The 15,384-nt window shown below is 43.1% G+C and overlaps 1 protein-coding gene across 1 annotated transcript in view; it reads right to left on the bottom strand.

The window, feature by feature from the left end:
• ABCG5 (ATP binding cassette subfamily G member 5) overlaps positions 1 to 15,384 on the bottom strand; it is a 35,409-nt gene that overhangs the window by 4,764 nt on the left and 15,261 nt on the right. Inside the window, exons 7-11 of the mRNA XM_082358167.1 lie at positions 14,485 to 14,614; positions 13,474 to 13,687; positions 13,186 to 13,391; positions 12,233 to 12,371; positions 6,637 to 6,822 (exon numbers count right to left, since the gene is read on the bottom strand). Coding sequence (XP_082214293.1) covers positions 6,637 to 6,822; positions 12,233 to 12,371; positions 13,186 to 13,391; positions 13,474 to 13,687; positions 14,485 to 14,614 — 875 coding nt within the window. The remainder of the gene's footprint in view (positions 1 to 6,636; positions 6,823 to 12,232; positions 12,372 to 13,185; positions 13,392 to 13,473; positions 13,688 to 14,484; positions 14,615 to 15,384) is intronic.

Raw genomic sequence — 15,384 nt, 5'->3', positions numbered from 1 at the left:
TCTCTCACTTCGTCCGAGCTCACCTTTCCCTCTCCCCGTGTCCTCAAGTCCATTCTCTACGTCTGCGTCTTTATTCCTGTCCTGCCCTTAGATTCTTCAGAACCTTTTTGGGTTTTTTTTAGATACCATATATATGTGTTAGCATACGGTATTTGTTTTTCTCTTTCTGACTTACTTCACTCTGTATGACAGACTCTAGGTCCATCCACCTCACTACAAATAACTCAATTTCGTTTCTTCTTATGGCTGAGTAATTCCATTGTATGTATGTGCCACATCTTCTTTATCCATTCATCTGTCGATGGACACTTAGGTTGCTTCCATGTCCTAGCTATTGTAAATAGAGCTGCAATGAACATTGTGGTACATGTCCTCTTTTTGAATTATGGTTTTCTCAGGGTATATGCCCAGTAGTGGGATTGCTGGGTCCTATGGTAATTCTATTTTTAGTTTTTTAAGGAACCTCCATACTGTTCTCCATAGTGGTTGTATAAATTTATATTCCTACCAACAGTGCAAGAGGGTTCCCTTTTCTCCACACCCTCTCCAGCATTTATTATTTGTAGATTTTTTGATGGTGGCCATTCTGACTGGTGTGAGGTGATACCTCATTGTAGTTTTGATTTGCATTTCTCTAATGATTAGTGATGTTGAGCATCCTTTCATGTGTTTGTTGGCAATCTGTATACCTTCTTTGGAGAAATGTCTATTTAGGTCTTCTGCCCATTTTGGATTGGGTTGTTTGTTTTTTTGATATTGAGCTGCATGAGCTGCTTGTAAAATTTGGAGATTAATCCTTTGTCAGTTGCTTCATTTGCAAATATTTTCTCCCATTCTGAGGGTTGTCTTTTCGTCTTGTTTATGGTTTCCTTTGCTGTGCAAAAGCTTTGAAGTTTCATTAGGTCCCATTTGTTTATTTTTGTTTTTATTTCCATTCTCTAGGAGGTGGGTCAAAAAGGATCTTCCTGGGATTTATGTCATAGAGTGTTCTGCCTATGTTTTCCTCTAAGAGTTTTATAGTATCTGGCCTTACATTTAGGTCTTTAATCCACTTTGAGTTTATTTTTGTGTATGGTGTTAGGGAGTGTTCTAATTTCATTCTTTTACATGTAGCTGTCCAGTTTTCCCAGCACCACTTATTGAAGAGGCTGTCTTTTCTGCATTGTATATTCTTTCCTCCTTTATCAAAAATAAGGTGACCATATGTGCGTGGGTATATCTCTGGGCTTTCTATCTTGTTCCATTGATCTATATTTCTGGGTTTTTGCCAGTACCATACTGTCTTGATTACTGTAGCTTTGTAGTATAGTCTGAAGTCCAGGAGTCTGATTCCTCCAGCTCCATTTTTTTCCCTCAAGACTGCTTTGGCTATTCGGGGTCTTTTGTGTTTCCATACAAATTGTGAAATTTTTTATTCTAGTTCTGTGAAAAATGCCATTGCTAATTTGATAGGGATTTCATTGAATCTGTAGATTGCTTTGGGTAGTATAGTCATTTTCACAATATTGATTCTTCCAATCCAAGAACATGGTATATCTCTCCATCTATTTGTATCATCTTTAATTTCTTTCATCAGTGTCTTATAGTTTTCTGCATACAGGACTTTTGTCTCCTTAGGTAGGTTTATTCCTAGGTATTTTATTCTTTTCGTTGCAGTGGTAAATGGGACTGTTTCCTTAAATTCTCTTTCAGATATTTCATCATTAGTGTATAGGAATGCAAGAGATTTCTGTGCATTAATTTTGTATCCTGCTACTTTACCAAATTCATTGATTAGCTCTAGTAGTTTTCTGGTAGCATCTTTAGGAATATCTATGTATAGTATCATGTCATCTGCAAACAGTGACAGCTTTACTTCTTCTTTTCCGATTTGGATTCCTTTTATTTCTTTTTCTTCTCTGATTGCTGTGGCTAAAACTTCCAAAACTATGTTGGATAATAGTGGTGAGACTGGACAACCTTGTCTTGTTCCTGATCTTAGAGGAAATGCTTTCAGTTTTTCACCATTGAGAACGATGTTGGCTGTGGGTTTGTCAAATATGGCCTTTATTATGTTGAGGTAAGTTCCCTCTATGCCTACTTTCTGGAGGGTTTTTATCATAAATGGGTGTTGAATTTTGTCAAAAGCTTTTTCTTCATCTATTGAGATGATGGTTTTTCTCCTTCAGTTTGTCAGTATGGTTTATCACATTGATTTATTTGTGTATATTGAAGAATATATTGAAGAATCCTTGCATTCCTGGGATAAATCCCACTTGATCATGGTGTATGATCCTTTTAATGTGCTGTTGGATTCTGTTTGCTAGTATTTTGTTGAGGGTTTTTGCATCTATGTTCATCTATGTGATATTGCCCTGTAGTTTTCTTTCTTTGTGACATCTTTGTCTGGTTTTGGTATCAGGGTGATGGTGGCCTCGTAGAATGAGTTTGGGAGTGTTCCTCCTTCTGCCATATTTTGGAAGAGTTTGAGAAGGATAGGTGTTAGCTCTTCTCTAAATATTTGATAGAATTCGCCTGTGAAGCCATCTGGTCCTGGGCTTTTGTTTGTTGGAAGATTTTTAATCACAGTTTCGATTTCAGTGCTTGTGATTGGTCTGTTTATATTTTCTATTTCTTCCTGGTTCAGTCTCGGAAGGTTGTGCTTTTCTAAGAATTTGTCCATTTCTTCCAGGTTGTCCCATTTTATTGGCATAGAGTTGCTTGTAGTAATCTCTCATGATCCTTTCTAATTCTGCAGTGTCAGTTGTTACTTCTCCTTTTTCATTTCTAATTCTGTTGATTTCAGTCTTCTCCCTTTTTTTTCTTGATGAGTCTGGCTAATGGTTTATCAATTTTGTTTTTCTTCTCAAAGAACCAGCTTTTAGTTTTACTGATCTTTGCTATTGTTTCCTTCATTTCTTTTTCATTTATTTCTGATCTGATCTTTATGATTTCTTTCCTTCTGCTAACTTTGGGGTTTTCTTGTTCTTCTTTCTCTAATTGCTTTAGTTGTAAGGTTAGGTTGTTTATTTGAGAGTTTCTTGTTTCTTGAGGTAGGACTGTATTGCTATCAACTTCCCTCTTAGGACTGCTTTTGCTGCATTCCCATAGGTTTTGGGTTGTCGTGTTTTCATTGTCACTTGTTTCTAGGTTGTTTTTTTTTTTTTATAAATTTATTTTATTTATTTACTTATTTTTGGCTGTGTTGGGTCTTCGTTTCTGTGCAAGGGCTTTCTCTAGTTGCGGCGAGCGGGGGCCACTCTTCATCGCGGTGCGCGGGCCTCTCACTGTCACAGCCTCTCTTGTTGCGGAGCACAGGCTCCAGACGTGCAGGCTCAGTAGTTGTGGCTCACAGGCCCAGTTGCTCCGTGGCATGTGGGATCTTCCCAGACCAGGGCTCAAACCCGTGTCCCCTGCATTGGCAGGCAGATTCTCAACCACTGCGCCACCAGGGAAGCCCCCGTTTCTAGGTATTTTTTGATTTCCTCTTTGATTTCTTCAGTGATCTCTTGGCTATTTAGTAGCGTATTGTTTAGCCTCCATATGTGTTTGTATTTTTTACAGTTTTTTTTCCTGTAATTTATATCTAGTCTCATAGCATTGTGGTCGGAAAAGATACTTGATACGATTTCAATTTTCTTAAATTTACCAAGGCTTGATTTGTGAGCCAAGGTATGATCTATCCTGGAGAATGTTCCATGAGCACTTGCGAAGAAAGTGTATTCTGTTGTTTTTGGATGGAATGTCCTATAAATATCAATTAAGTCCATCTTGTTTAATGGGTCATTTAAAGCTTGTGTTTCCTTATTTATTTTCATTTTGGATGATCTGTCCATTGGTGAAAGTGGGGTGTTAATGTCCCCTACTATGATTGTGTTACTGTCGATTTCCCCTTTTATGGCTGTTAGCATTTGCCTTATGTACTGAGGTGCTCCTATGTTGGGTGCGTAAATATTTACAATTGTTATATCTTCTTCTTGGATTGATCCCTTGATCATTATGTAGTGTCCTTCTTTGTCTCTTGTAATAGTCTTTCTTTTAAAGTCTATTTTGTCTGATATGAGTATTGCTACTCCAGCTTTCTTTTGATTTCCATTTGTATGGAATATCTTTTTCCATCCCCTCACTTTCAGTCTGTATGTGTCCCTAGGTCTGAAGTGCATCTCTTGTAGACAGCATATATACGGGTCTTGTTTTTGTATCCATTCAGCCAGTCTATGTCTTTTGGTGGGAGCATTTAATCCATTTACATTTAAGGGAGTTATTTATACGTATGTTCCTATTACCGTTTTCTTAATTGTTTTGGGTTTGTTTTTGTAAGTCTTTTCCTTCTCTTGTGTTTCCTGCATAGAGAAGTTCCTTCAGCATTTGTTGTAGAGCTGGTTTGGTGGTGCTGAATTCTCTTAGCTTTTGCTTGTCTGTAAAGGTTTTAATCTCTCCGTCGAATCTGAGTGAGATCCTTGCTGGGTAGAGTATTCTTGGTTGTACGTTTTTCCCTTTCATCGCTTTAAATATGTCCTGCCACTCCCTTCTGGCTTTCAGAGTTTCTGCTGAAAGATCAGCTGTTAACCTTATGGGGATTCCCTTGTATGTTATTTGTTGTTTCTCCCTTGCTGCTTTTAATATTTTTTCTTTGTATTTAATTTTTGATAGTTTGATTAATATGTGTCTTGGTGTGCTTCTCCTTGGATTTATCCTGTATGGGACTCTCTTCACTTCCTGGACTTGACTATTTCCTTTCCCATATTAGGGAAGTTTTCAACTATAATCTCTTCAAATATTTTCTCAGACCCTTTCTTTTTCTCTTCTTCTGGGGCCCCTATAATTCGAATGTTGGTGCATTTAATGTTGTCCCAGAGGTCTCTGAGACTGTCCTCAGTTCTTTTCATTGTTTTTTCTTTATTCTGCTCTGTGGTAGTTATTTCCACTATTTTATCTTCCAGGTCACTTATCCGTTCTTCTGCCTCAGTTATTCTGCTATTGATTCCTTCTAGAGAATTTTTAATTTCACTTATTGTGTTGTTCATCATTGTTTGCTCTTTAGTTCTTCTAGGTCCTTGTTAAACGTTTCTTGTATTTTCTCCATTCTATTTCCAAGACTTTGCATCATCTTTACTATCATTACTCTGAATTCTTTTTCAGGTAGACTGCCTATTTCCTCATTTGTTCGGTCTGGTGGGTTTTTACCTTGCTCCTTCATCTGCTGTGTGTTTCTCTGTCTTCTCATTTTGCTTAACTTACTGTGTTTGGGGTCTCCTTTCCACAGGCTGCAGGTTCGTAGTTCCCATTGTTTTTGGTGTCTGCCCCCAGTGGGTAAGGTTGGTTCAGTGGGTTGTGTAGGCTTCCTGGTGGAGGGGACTGGTGCCTGTGTTCTGGTGGATGAGGATCATCTTTCTGGTGGGCAGGACCATGTCCAGTGGTGTGTTTTGGGGTGTCTGTGACATTATTATGATTTTAGGCAGCCTCTCTGCTAAACGGTGGGGTTGTATTCCTGTCTTGCTAGTTGTTTGGCATAGGGTGTCCAACACTGTAGCTTGCTGGTCGTTGAATGGAGCTGGGTCTTAGCATTGAGATGGAGATCTCTGGGAGAGTTTTCACCATTTGACATTACGTGGAGCCGGGAGGTCTCTGGTGGACCAATGTCCTGAACTCGGCTCTCCCACCTCAGAGGCACAGGCCTGACACCTGGCCAGAGCACCAAGACCCTGTCAGCCACATGGCCAGGTACGTGGGGAGTTTCTTGCCTTTTGGGAAGTCTGAGGTCTCCTGCCAGCATTCAGTAGGTGTTCTGTAGGAGTTGTTCCACATGTAGATGTATTTCTGATGTATTTGTGGGGAGGAGGGTGATCTCCACGTCTTACTCCTCTGCCATCTTGAAGGTCTCTGGGCCCTTTTCTTTGATTTTTAAGTCAAAGAAACAGAGCTGTCTTCACATTTTCTCAGGGACCCATAGTTTACTTACTGGATCCCACTCACATCACCCACCTGAAACCACTTTCACCCTTCTAAAATTTTCTGCCCTTCCTGCTACTTTTAAAAAATGTACAATATGTATGTATGTATACATATATTTTTTCTTGGTTATAAAATAATGCTTGTCCATTATAGAAAATTCACAAAATACAGGAAAATATGAAGAAAATTAAAATAAGTATCACCCAGAGATAACTACTGTTTACATTTGGTGTGTGTCCTTCTAGTCCTGATGCTTTCTTGAGCAGTCTTTTATCCTGCAGGCTCTTTTCTTATCTGACTATTCTTACTTTCTTAAAGTAACTGAGAATTGAGAGCTGGAATAGAAACTCAACAGTGCCAGGGAAGAAAAGAACTAAATGCATGCTATTTAGTCTGTAATAGGCTGGGAATATTTCTGGAGGACAGCTTGGTTTTCCTCCTCTTGTTATAATGGCTTATGACATGTGATAACATGCTTCAATTGTCATTTCCTGATTCTCATTTTGAAGACGTTTTATTTAACAAATAATCAACAGTTCAAAGTCTAAGCAATACTGACTAGGAAGCACTATAAATACTCTGGACTGTAAGGTGATAGAATATCACACAGCGCTTCTCTGTAATGCCTTACAATAATCATTATTAGGTGATCGTTAACATCAAATCATACCAATCTAAATCGTTTGAATTATTAGATCTTACCTCAGGAATCCAGAGCCCACAAGCACCCCAGCAATGCAGAGCAGGGCCACCATACTGTTGACCACATTTGGGTTTTGGACCACACCAAGTAGCACAAGAGTTAGAAATTCACCAATTAAGTGGGGGGCCAAGATAGCAGCAGAGAAAAATCCAAATCTGGCAGCCTCAGGGTATAAGGCCAGAGTCCTAGAAAAACATAAGGTCTTTAGTTCCTCTCCAAGGGTTATCATTTAAGAAAAATTCCACACTTGACTTCTGTGGATAAATCCATGGTGGTTAAGTGGGTGGGGAGAGTCTGCAGGACAGGCCAAACTCCCCTTTGAAAGGCCTTTTCAGAACAGGGGCAACACTTGAGGCCATTTAGTCCCTCAAATTGTTTCTGTTGGCCCCAAGTCAATGGAGCCACCTTTTCCTTTTTACAGCTCCTCAGCTCTCACAGAAAAATACTAATACTCAGAGGATGGTCACAACCAACTTCAGTAAGTAGGGCTGAACTGTCCAGGCTTCTCCATAAGCAACCACATTCTGCCTGGCTGGCACTGCTCCCACCCTAGCTAGCCTACTCCCCTAATGCTAAGGACTCACCCACCTGCTTCTCAGCCCCTCCTTCCCTGAACCTCATCCTTGTCACATGGGGTTACTGCCAGCATGAAAACCCTTCACTGCTTTCATCCTCCAACGGATTAGCCCTCCCCAGGCCTGTTCCATTCCATTCTTGTCTTTTATTCTACCAACCCCTTCCACTGATTTGACCTTCATGTTCTTGTAAACAAGCTACCCTATATCCATGCCCCTTAACCTCTTACATTCCTTTCACCAAATAGCATTTCCCTGGTGATAGCACGTCCTCAACAACCCTTAGACATGGCTGCTCTTTCTTCCATTTGTAGAGTAAGTAAGAGGAGTTGGCATGTCTTACACTCACCCCTCCCTACCACTCTTCAAGGCCATCTGCCTTTCCTCCTATACAAATCAGGAAGTTGGCTTATACTATTAATTCTCTGCCTCAAGGCAGTCCTCTGTGACTTTTAAGACATTCTCTCACCTTTGATGATTTTGTAGCTTTTAGACCAGGGTCAGTTTTGCACTCCTGTCCACCATCATTATCCTCAAGGTTTTTAACCTTGATAATCCATCAACACCAGTGCCTCCTAATTAGGGAACCTGATCAATTCCAGTGGCTGCACCCACCTAATCTTGATCACTCACCATGTCTTGGATTTAAATGTTACTTGTTACTCAAAACTGTTCCACTTCCAAGATTTCACATTCTGAAAATGCCCTTTCTGATCATGGCCTCCTCCTGTCTCCCATTTCCCCAAAGCCCTCAATGCCTCAGATCCTCATCCCTTCTGCTATTGTTTGCCTTACCAATCCCCACCTGGGGACCTTGCTCTCTCAATTAAGCTGTGCTAATTGGATCCACTCTGCCACTTTGCCTCAGCTGATTTCTGGACCCCCTAATTCTTCCTCATTGCTTATTGGGTTCCAATGTCATGTCTCATCATGGCTAATAAAAACTTCTACTTTAAACTACGCCCTCTTCCCAGGGAATTTCAAACTCTCTCCCCAGTGCTCAGCAGATGGATTTACCTCCCATTTTGTGAATTTCTATCTTTATCTTCCCTACTTTGCATCTCATCTCTTTCTCTCTGTCTCTATCTCTTACCCCATCTTTGCCAAGCTTTATCCTGTCTACTTGCATCCTCGGTACTATGTTAATCTGATTTTCCTATTTCTGCTTTGGTCTAATCTAGAAACTTGATCTGCGAATTACCCAATTTTTCTGTAGTTTCATCTACTCTCAATCTAATGGTTTTCCCTAATGGTGTTACTTACTGTATTGTAAAATAACCACTCCTTGAGTCTGGTAACCTTTTAAGCAACTGCCCCCTCTTCATCCTCTCCTGTACCACCAAGCTTCTCAAACAGCACCTGCTTCACCCATCTCACTCCTTGTTCCCTTGTAAACCTGACTGGCACCCCCACCACTCTACTGAACCTCTTTTTTGGAAGAGCACCAATGACCTCCTAATCCTATGCCTCACCTCCTTGAACCTCTGGAGTACTGACCGGGTTCACTACACCTTTGTGAAACTCTCTCCCCTCTTGCCTTCTCTGACGCTGCCCGATCCTGCTTCTCTTTCCACCTCTCTAACCACCTCTCTGCCTCTCTCACTGGATTGCTTTCCTCTTCCCACCCTCTGAATGTGCCTCTTAAGATATTACCCTCAGACTGCTTCCTCCCTTTCTGACATTCTCGCTTATAGAATCCATTCCCAGGCCTTTACTCTCACTCCTCTTGCCTTTTCTTTCTACACCAACCTATTGTGCAAACCTCAGATTGACATCTCCAGTTGGGTGTCCTGTAGCATCCCAGATGCAACATATTCAAAACCAAATCCATTCTCTTTCCTGGCAAACTTGATAAGGATGCTGTCACCTTCCCATTCTCCCAGGCTGAAAACTCCGGCATCATTCATGACTCTCTTTACCCCCAGCAAATCCATTCCATTTCTGAGTCCATTCGATTCTACTTTCCCAGCATCTCAAAGTGAAACCCCCTTTCTGTTGCCACTGCTGCTCTCTTCACCAGAGCCTCTGCCTTTCCCAGACTCTTACCAAGGCTCCTCACTGGGCTGTCCAGCATCTCTGCCCTAACTCTCCAGTCTGAGACCAAAGTGATGCCAGCCTCACCCCCCAGAGTCCAACACAGATGGGTCACTCCCTGGGGATCAAAATCCTCTACTATGTACCGGTATCTAATCCACTTCAGCCCCTTAGCCTGGCATTCAGCACCTCGCCTACCAGGCTCCAAGGCTGTCAGTCATATTTTCCATTACTCCTTCCAATCCTCTTTTCCCCACAGCACAACTGAATTTTTTCTCTGGAAAGGTCTGGTGTGTTTTTGCTTCTGAACCTATGCACCTTCTCTTTCTTCCCCTGAAATGCCCTTGCTCCTTTTCCATCTACTCAAATGTTGCTCATCTCTCAAGTTCTCCTTTATAAAGCCTCCAAGAGCCCCTCTCCCCATCCAGCCAAATGGACCCTTGGTCTCCTTTGTAATTCACTGTGATAATGAATGTGAGATGGGGAAGAGACATTCCCCATCGGTGCCTCAGCTTCCTCGTCTTCAAACGAGGATAATTAATAATGCCACCTTTATAGAATGGTGGCAAGGATTACATGAATTGATATATTTAAACCTTTTAGTGCCTGACATAAAAGCAAGTGCTCAGTGTGTGTCAGCCATTATTGTTATTATATTCCTCAGCATAGTGTTTGTGCTTCTTTATAATATTAATCTTACACTTTCTTGAATTAAAGTCATCTGGAGATTTATGTCCACAATCCATCATCTGAAATACTTTAGGGCCAGATGTGTTTTGGAATGTGGCAATTTACAGATTTGGGAAAGACTTTTGCATAGACCATACTTGCTGCAGTGGGGTCTGGGACTCCACCTGTAACATATCTACTAAACAGGAGTGTTGCTGTGGGAAAAGTACAAAGAACCTCATGTTGGTTCAGATCGGATTTTGCTACTGAGTGAGTTCAGGTCTGATGTGCTGCTAAGAGTCAGAAAACACTCCGGCTTTCAGGGCTGTCTCAGTTCAGAATTGCAAGCTTGAGGGCAGCCCCTTCAGTTTACTCCCCTTTAAATCCCCAGCTGCACCTGGCACTGTACCTGGCACCTAGTAGGCATTCAACAAACTTTTCTATCATTGAATCAAAGTATTTGCTACATTGCTAACAGCTGTGCTGCCACTAGAACTGATTCTGTGTTTTTGTCAAAAAGAGTCATGACAATACTGAACCTAGTTTAAAACTGCCCTGTTTTCTCAAATCGTACAGAACTCTATCTCATGGGCAGTTTTACAAATATTATACGGTCTTCAAAATCAGTGCTTTGCAAATTTTAAAGTGCATATAAATCACCTGGGGGATCTTGTAAAATGTGGAATCCAATTCAGCAGGGCTGGGCATGAGATTTTGCAGGTTAAACAAGCCCCAAGGTAACACTGACACTGTGCTTCGTGGGTCACATTCAGGAGCAAGGTTCTAAATTAACAAGGTTCTCAATTTCCAACCAACCTTGGCTTACTCAAAAATGGTCAGTTTTGGGGCCTCCCTGGTGGCGCAGTGGTTGAGAGTCTGCCTGCCAATGCAGGGGACACGGGTTTGAGCCCTGGTCTGGGAAGATCCCACATGCCGCGGAGCAACTAGGCCCATGAGCCACAATTACTGAGCCTGCGTGTCTGGAGCTTGTGCTCCGCAACAAGAGAGGCCGCGATAGTGAGAGCCCCGCGCACCGTGATGAAGAGTGGCCCCCGCTTGCCACAACTAGAGAAAGCCCTCGCACAGAAACGAAGACCCAACACAGCCAAAAATAAATTAATTAATTAATTAAAAAAAAAAAAAAGGTCAGTTTTAAAAAATCTGCTCCTGGATCATTTAGCCTAAACTAGACGGGCCTGTGGTTTACATCACAGATCAGAGATTCAGCATGTTCCTGAGTGTCAGAGAATAAGGAGGCTTCATCAGGGCCAGCAAGGAGGGCCATGTGGTCCCTACCATCGCCCTTGGTTGCGAGAGTCCGCCCTCTTGCTAACCAGAGCAAGCAGCTTTGCCTCTGTCACTCCCCAGGGTGACACCAACGTCTAAAGAGTCTGCACAATAAGACCTTCTAACTCTTCATCTTGGAGCTCAAACTAACCAGGCCCTCACTTATCTTCTACTTGTATTTCACTTGATTCATAATAATTATTCACATCATATATCATGGGTCTTTATACTGGTTATGGGTAGGAGCACCTGCACATGAATCCAGTGGCCTAAAGAAAGACAGTGTCTCCAGAACCGCCTGAAGTCCCCTCTTGGAACGACAAGCTGGGCACCTTTCACTACTGGAATCACAGAATGCCGGATGATTCCCCCCATCTTTTCTTAAGGGAAAGCCAGAGGGATTAGGGAAGGTACATCTCCCTATGACAACAAATCAACAAATAACTCTACACATTTTCAGATTTGCATCTGTAAAAAGTTCTATGAAATAAAAAGCACTGTCTACAAACCATCAATCAAAACCCAGCATCAGGGGTGCTTCATGGTTCTCCAAAGCCCTCTTCCCATAGTCACTCTTGATTCCCCCACCCCCCCATCACCGCAGCCCAACTGCGATGCCCCAGGTCGGTCAAATGAAACCTCAGGCAGCGTTGCTACTCCAGCTCACAGCAGCCTGGGAGCCACGCTGAGCTGGGCGGACAGCCTCGCTGCCTCTGCACCTGGTCCCAGCTACTCCAGAGCCCTCCCCTCAGGCCAAGCCCTGCAGTGAATGTGGGATGGGCTATTCCCTGGTGCATGTAGTCTTGCTGGTCTGCTCTCAGGTCCCGTGTGGCCCACAGTGGGGTTCCTCTCTTTGTCCTGAAGGACAGGATGCTGTACTGGACATGGGTGGGCAAAGACAGACCCTCCAGAGCAGAGAGCTGTTTACCCTGGGGCTCTCCCTCCACAGGTCCCACTGGCCATCTGGGACCCCACCAACCGGGAAGCATGGCCGGGAAAACTGAAGGCCTCTGGACACCCTCTTCCTTACCAGTAGCACACGCTGCAGAATATCATGGTGGCAATGACACTGAAGGGGAGCACGTGCAGCACGTAGGCTAGCAGCATCTGCCACTTCTGGTACAGGCCATCCTCGCTCTCCTGATCGCTGATGGCTCGCAACACGGGAACTGGGCATGGAAGGCAGGTTTCGGAACAGCCGGTCACCACACAGCTGGAGGAGGTGGGGTGCTAGCCCAGGCTGAACTTGAGATCTATCAGCACTGGATGGTGAGGACCAGCTGGGGCCCCCTGGTCATGGAGAAAAGGAACCTGACATCCATAGAACTATAAATACCCCCACCCCAGAAATCCACACTCTACCTGAATTACAATAGGATTACAAAAGCTGTCACAATTTATTTCCGTCTCTCTAAAGTGGTGGGGAGGGGTGTCACCAATTCAAGAACACACATGCAAAAGGGACACAGATGAGTGACGTGAGGCACTCTGTCCTCTTTTCATGCAGGGTGTTGGCACAGAACATCAGGCAACTAGGTATTGCTTCGGAACTCCCATTGAGTTTGAAAACCGGGTGTCGGCTGTCCTAAAATAGGCTCCAAAAAGAACGTTAACAGTGCAAAGTTGGCCAGGCATCTGGGCCCCCATGGGCTGTGCCTCCTAATGGATAAGAGAAGATACCAGGGCTGACCTTCTAAAAACCCTGCCCAGACTCTGCCGCATCAGCTCCTCCTAACTTCATGCTTCCCTGGATCCTCAGAGACCCTCAGGGAGATCCACTTGGTGAGCTAATTCCCACTAAGGTGTTACTAATTCACGAGTTACCTTGTCCCAGAGAGAGAACCTGGAGGGGGCCAGGTTGAGCTCAGAGAAATACCCCTATAATGGTGGAGTCTTGCAAGGTGTTGGCTGGAAAAAGGAGATATTCAGGGAGAGAGAAGCTCCCCCGACCCCGGGGGCCCACTTCCTGGGCAGGGCACTCACACAAGTTCACAGCGTTGAGCATGCCTGTGTACGGGATGGCACCCACAAACTGGTACAGGAGACCCACACGGTCCTGGATGGCACCCTTTAGCACGTCGTTCTGGACCCGCAGAAGGAAGAAAACGATGAACAAACCCATGATCAGATTCTGAGTGAGACGCATAGCCACTGCCAGCTTATTTCTCATTAAGTTTCTCGTCACTCTCCTGAAAGCCAAACAACCCCGTTTTAATTGCTTTTCTTTTATGGGTGGATGGCTACCTATCTAAAATGGGGTGAGGCTCTTACCTCAAGAGAACACACAGTTTAGAAAGGGCTCCAGGAGAATCTTTGGTTTTGAAAGGAATCACTGGTAATGTTTTCAGGTGTTTTGTTCTTTCAATATCCTCCAAGGTTTTGTGATACATTGTTGATTCTTTGTAGGCAGATTCAATCATCTGGACTCTCTTGTGGGTTTCTATTTCCCGTTCTTTGTTCTGGGTATCCACTGATGTCAGGTCCACTGAAATTTTTTTCCCACAAAAAAATGACTAATGTGTTTTTAAATGCACATATATACACAGTGACTAATAATATATGTTCCATCATTGATTTAGGAGTGCTAGCCATAATACCTCATCTCATCAAAATAATACCTGTTGTTAATGCCCACCTATAAAATCAGAATATTTTAAAGCTACCACAGCAGGGCCATGAGGATCCTGATAGGCCTGTCTGGGAGAATTCAGAAGTTCAGCTAATTTTTCTCTGACAAAGTAGAAGTGCACCATTTCAAGAGAGATCCCCAGGACTTCCCTGGTGGCGCAGTGGTTATGAATCCGCCTGCCAGTGCAGGGGACACGGGTTCAAGGCCTAGTCCAGGAAGATCCCACATGCCGCAGAGCTACTGAGCCCGTGTGCCTAGAGCCCATGCTCCACAACAAGAGAAGCCACCGCAATGAGAAACCCGTATACCGCAACCAAGAGTAGCCCCTGCTCACCACAACTAGGGAAAGCCCGCGCACAGCAACTAAGACCCAATGCAGCCAAAAATAAATAAATAAATAAATAAAACTAATTTTTTTTAAGAAAGTGAAGAGTAGTGGTAAAATGTTTTCAAAAAAAAAAGATCCCCCACCTCATTCTGATAGGACATCTATGGCAAGTTAATTGGCTCGGCCAAATTAATTTTTTGAAGAGTAAAAACACCAAAACAAAAGGAGAAATAAAACCCACTTGTGCTGGTGTCACCTAGGCAGAAATCTGAGATGATAAAGTTTAAAAAACATATATGATGGGGACTGTGAAAGAAAAACTTACTATAAAAATCAAAAGGGTTTGAATGTTCGGGACAAGGGTAACTGCAGCCACTGAAGAAATGAAGCATTTCCACCGGTGTCCCGCAGAAAACCAGCTCTCCGCAGCTCAGAATGGCAATTTTATCAAAGAGCTGATTGAACGACAGACAGTGTTAGTGTGTAATCAGGTCACCACATCCTTATGTAAAATAAGTTTCAAGTAGTCAGTCCTTTGACTGTCTCAGCCATACATCAGTGCTCTTACTGCGGCCATCGGAACCGCTCAAAATGCATCCCTCTTCCTTCCAGCCTGGGTTGCCACTGTGGGTCCTGCTGCCTCCCAGCCTGCACCCTGCATCATGTCTAGGATAGAGGACAGCTCATGGACCTGGTCAGAGGACCTGGGTTTGAGCCCCAGCCGTGCCCCGGAATGAGTGACCTTGGACAGAAAAATTTTTTTTAAATCTCAGATCCTCATCTATAAAAGGCAAATAATAGCTCCCTAAAAGGATCCTAGGAGATTAAGGTGAGATTTTGGGGAAGGAAATCTATATGATTTAGTGGAAAAACACAGCCTTGAAAGCCAACTGGAATACGAATGCCAATTCCAGCTTTTTATTAACTGTGATATTGGCTCAATTTTGTATCATTTCTAAGTCTCACTCTTCCCCTCTGTAAAGTGAAAATACTGGTACCCACCTCATAGGGTTGTTGTGTGGATTAAAAGAGCTAGTGTATAGAAGGTATTTGGTACATGATAGGTGCTAAAAGAACTGAGTTTCCATCCTTTGCCCTTCCCATACATGATAGGTGCTAAAAGAACTGAGTTTCCATCCTTTGCCCTTCCCATATCAGGATTGCTCTGGTTTAAGTACGAATCTCTACTCCGAGATCCCCAGCCTGGCACACAAATACCCACCCT

The sequence above is a fragment of the Balaenoptera borealis genome (genome assembly GCF_965194805.1).
Source record: "Balaenoptera borealis genome assembly, chromosome: 15".
In the NCBI taxonomy this organism is placed as follows: Eukaryota; Metazoa; Chordata; class Mammalia; order Artiodactyla; family Balaenopteridae; genus Balaenoptera; species Balaenoptera borealis.
Note: the sequence above shows the minus strand (reverse complement) of the source record. Positions and strands in the feature narration are given on the sequence as shown.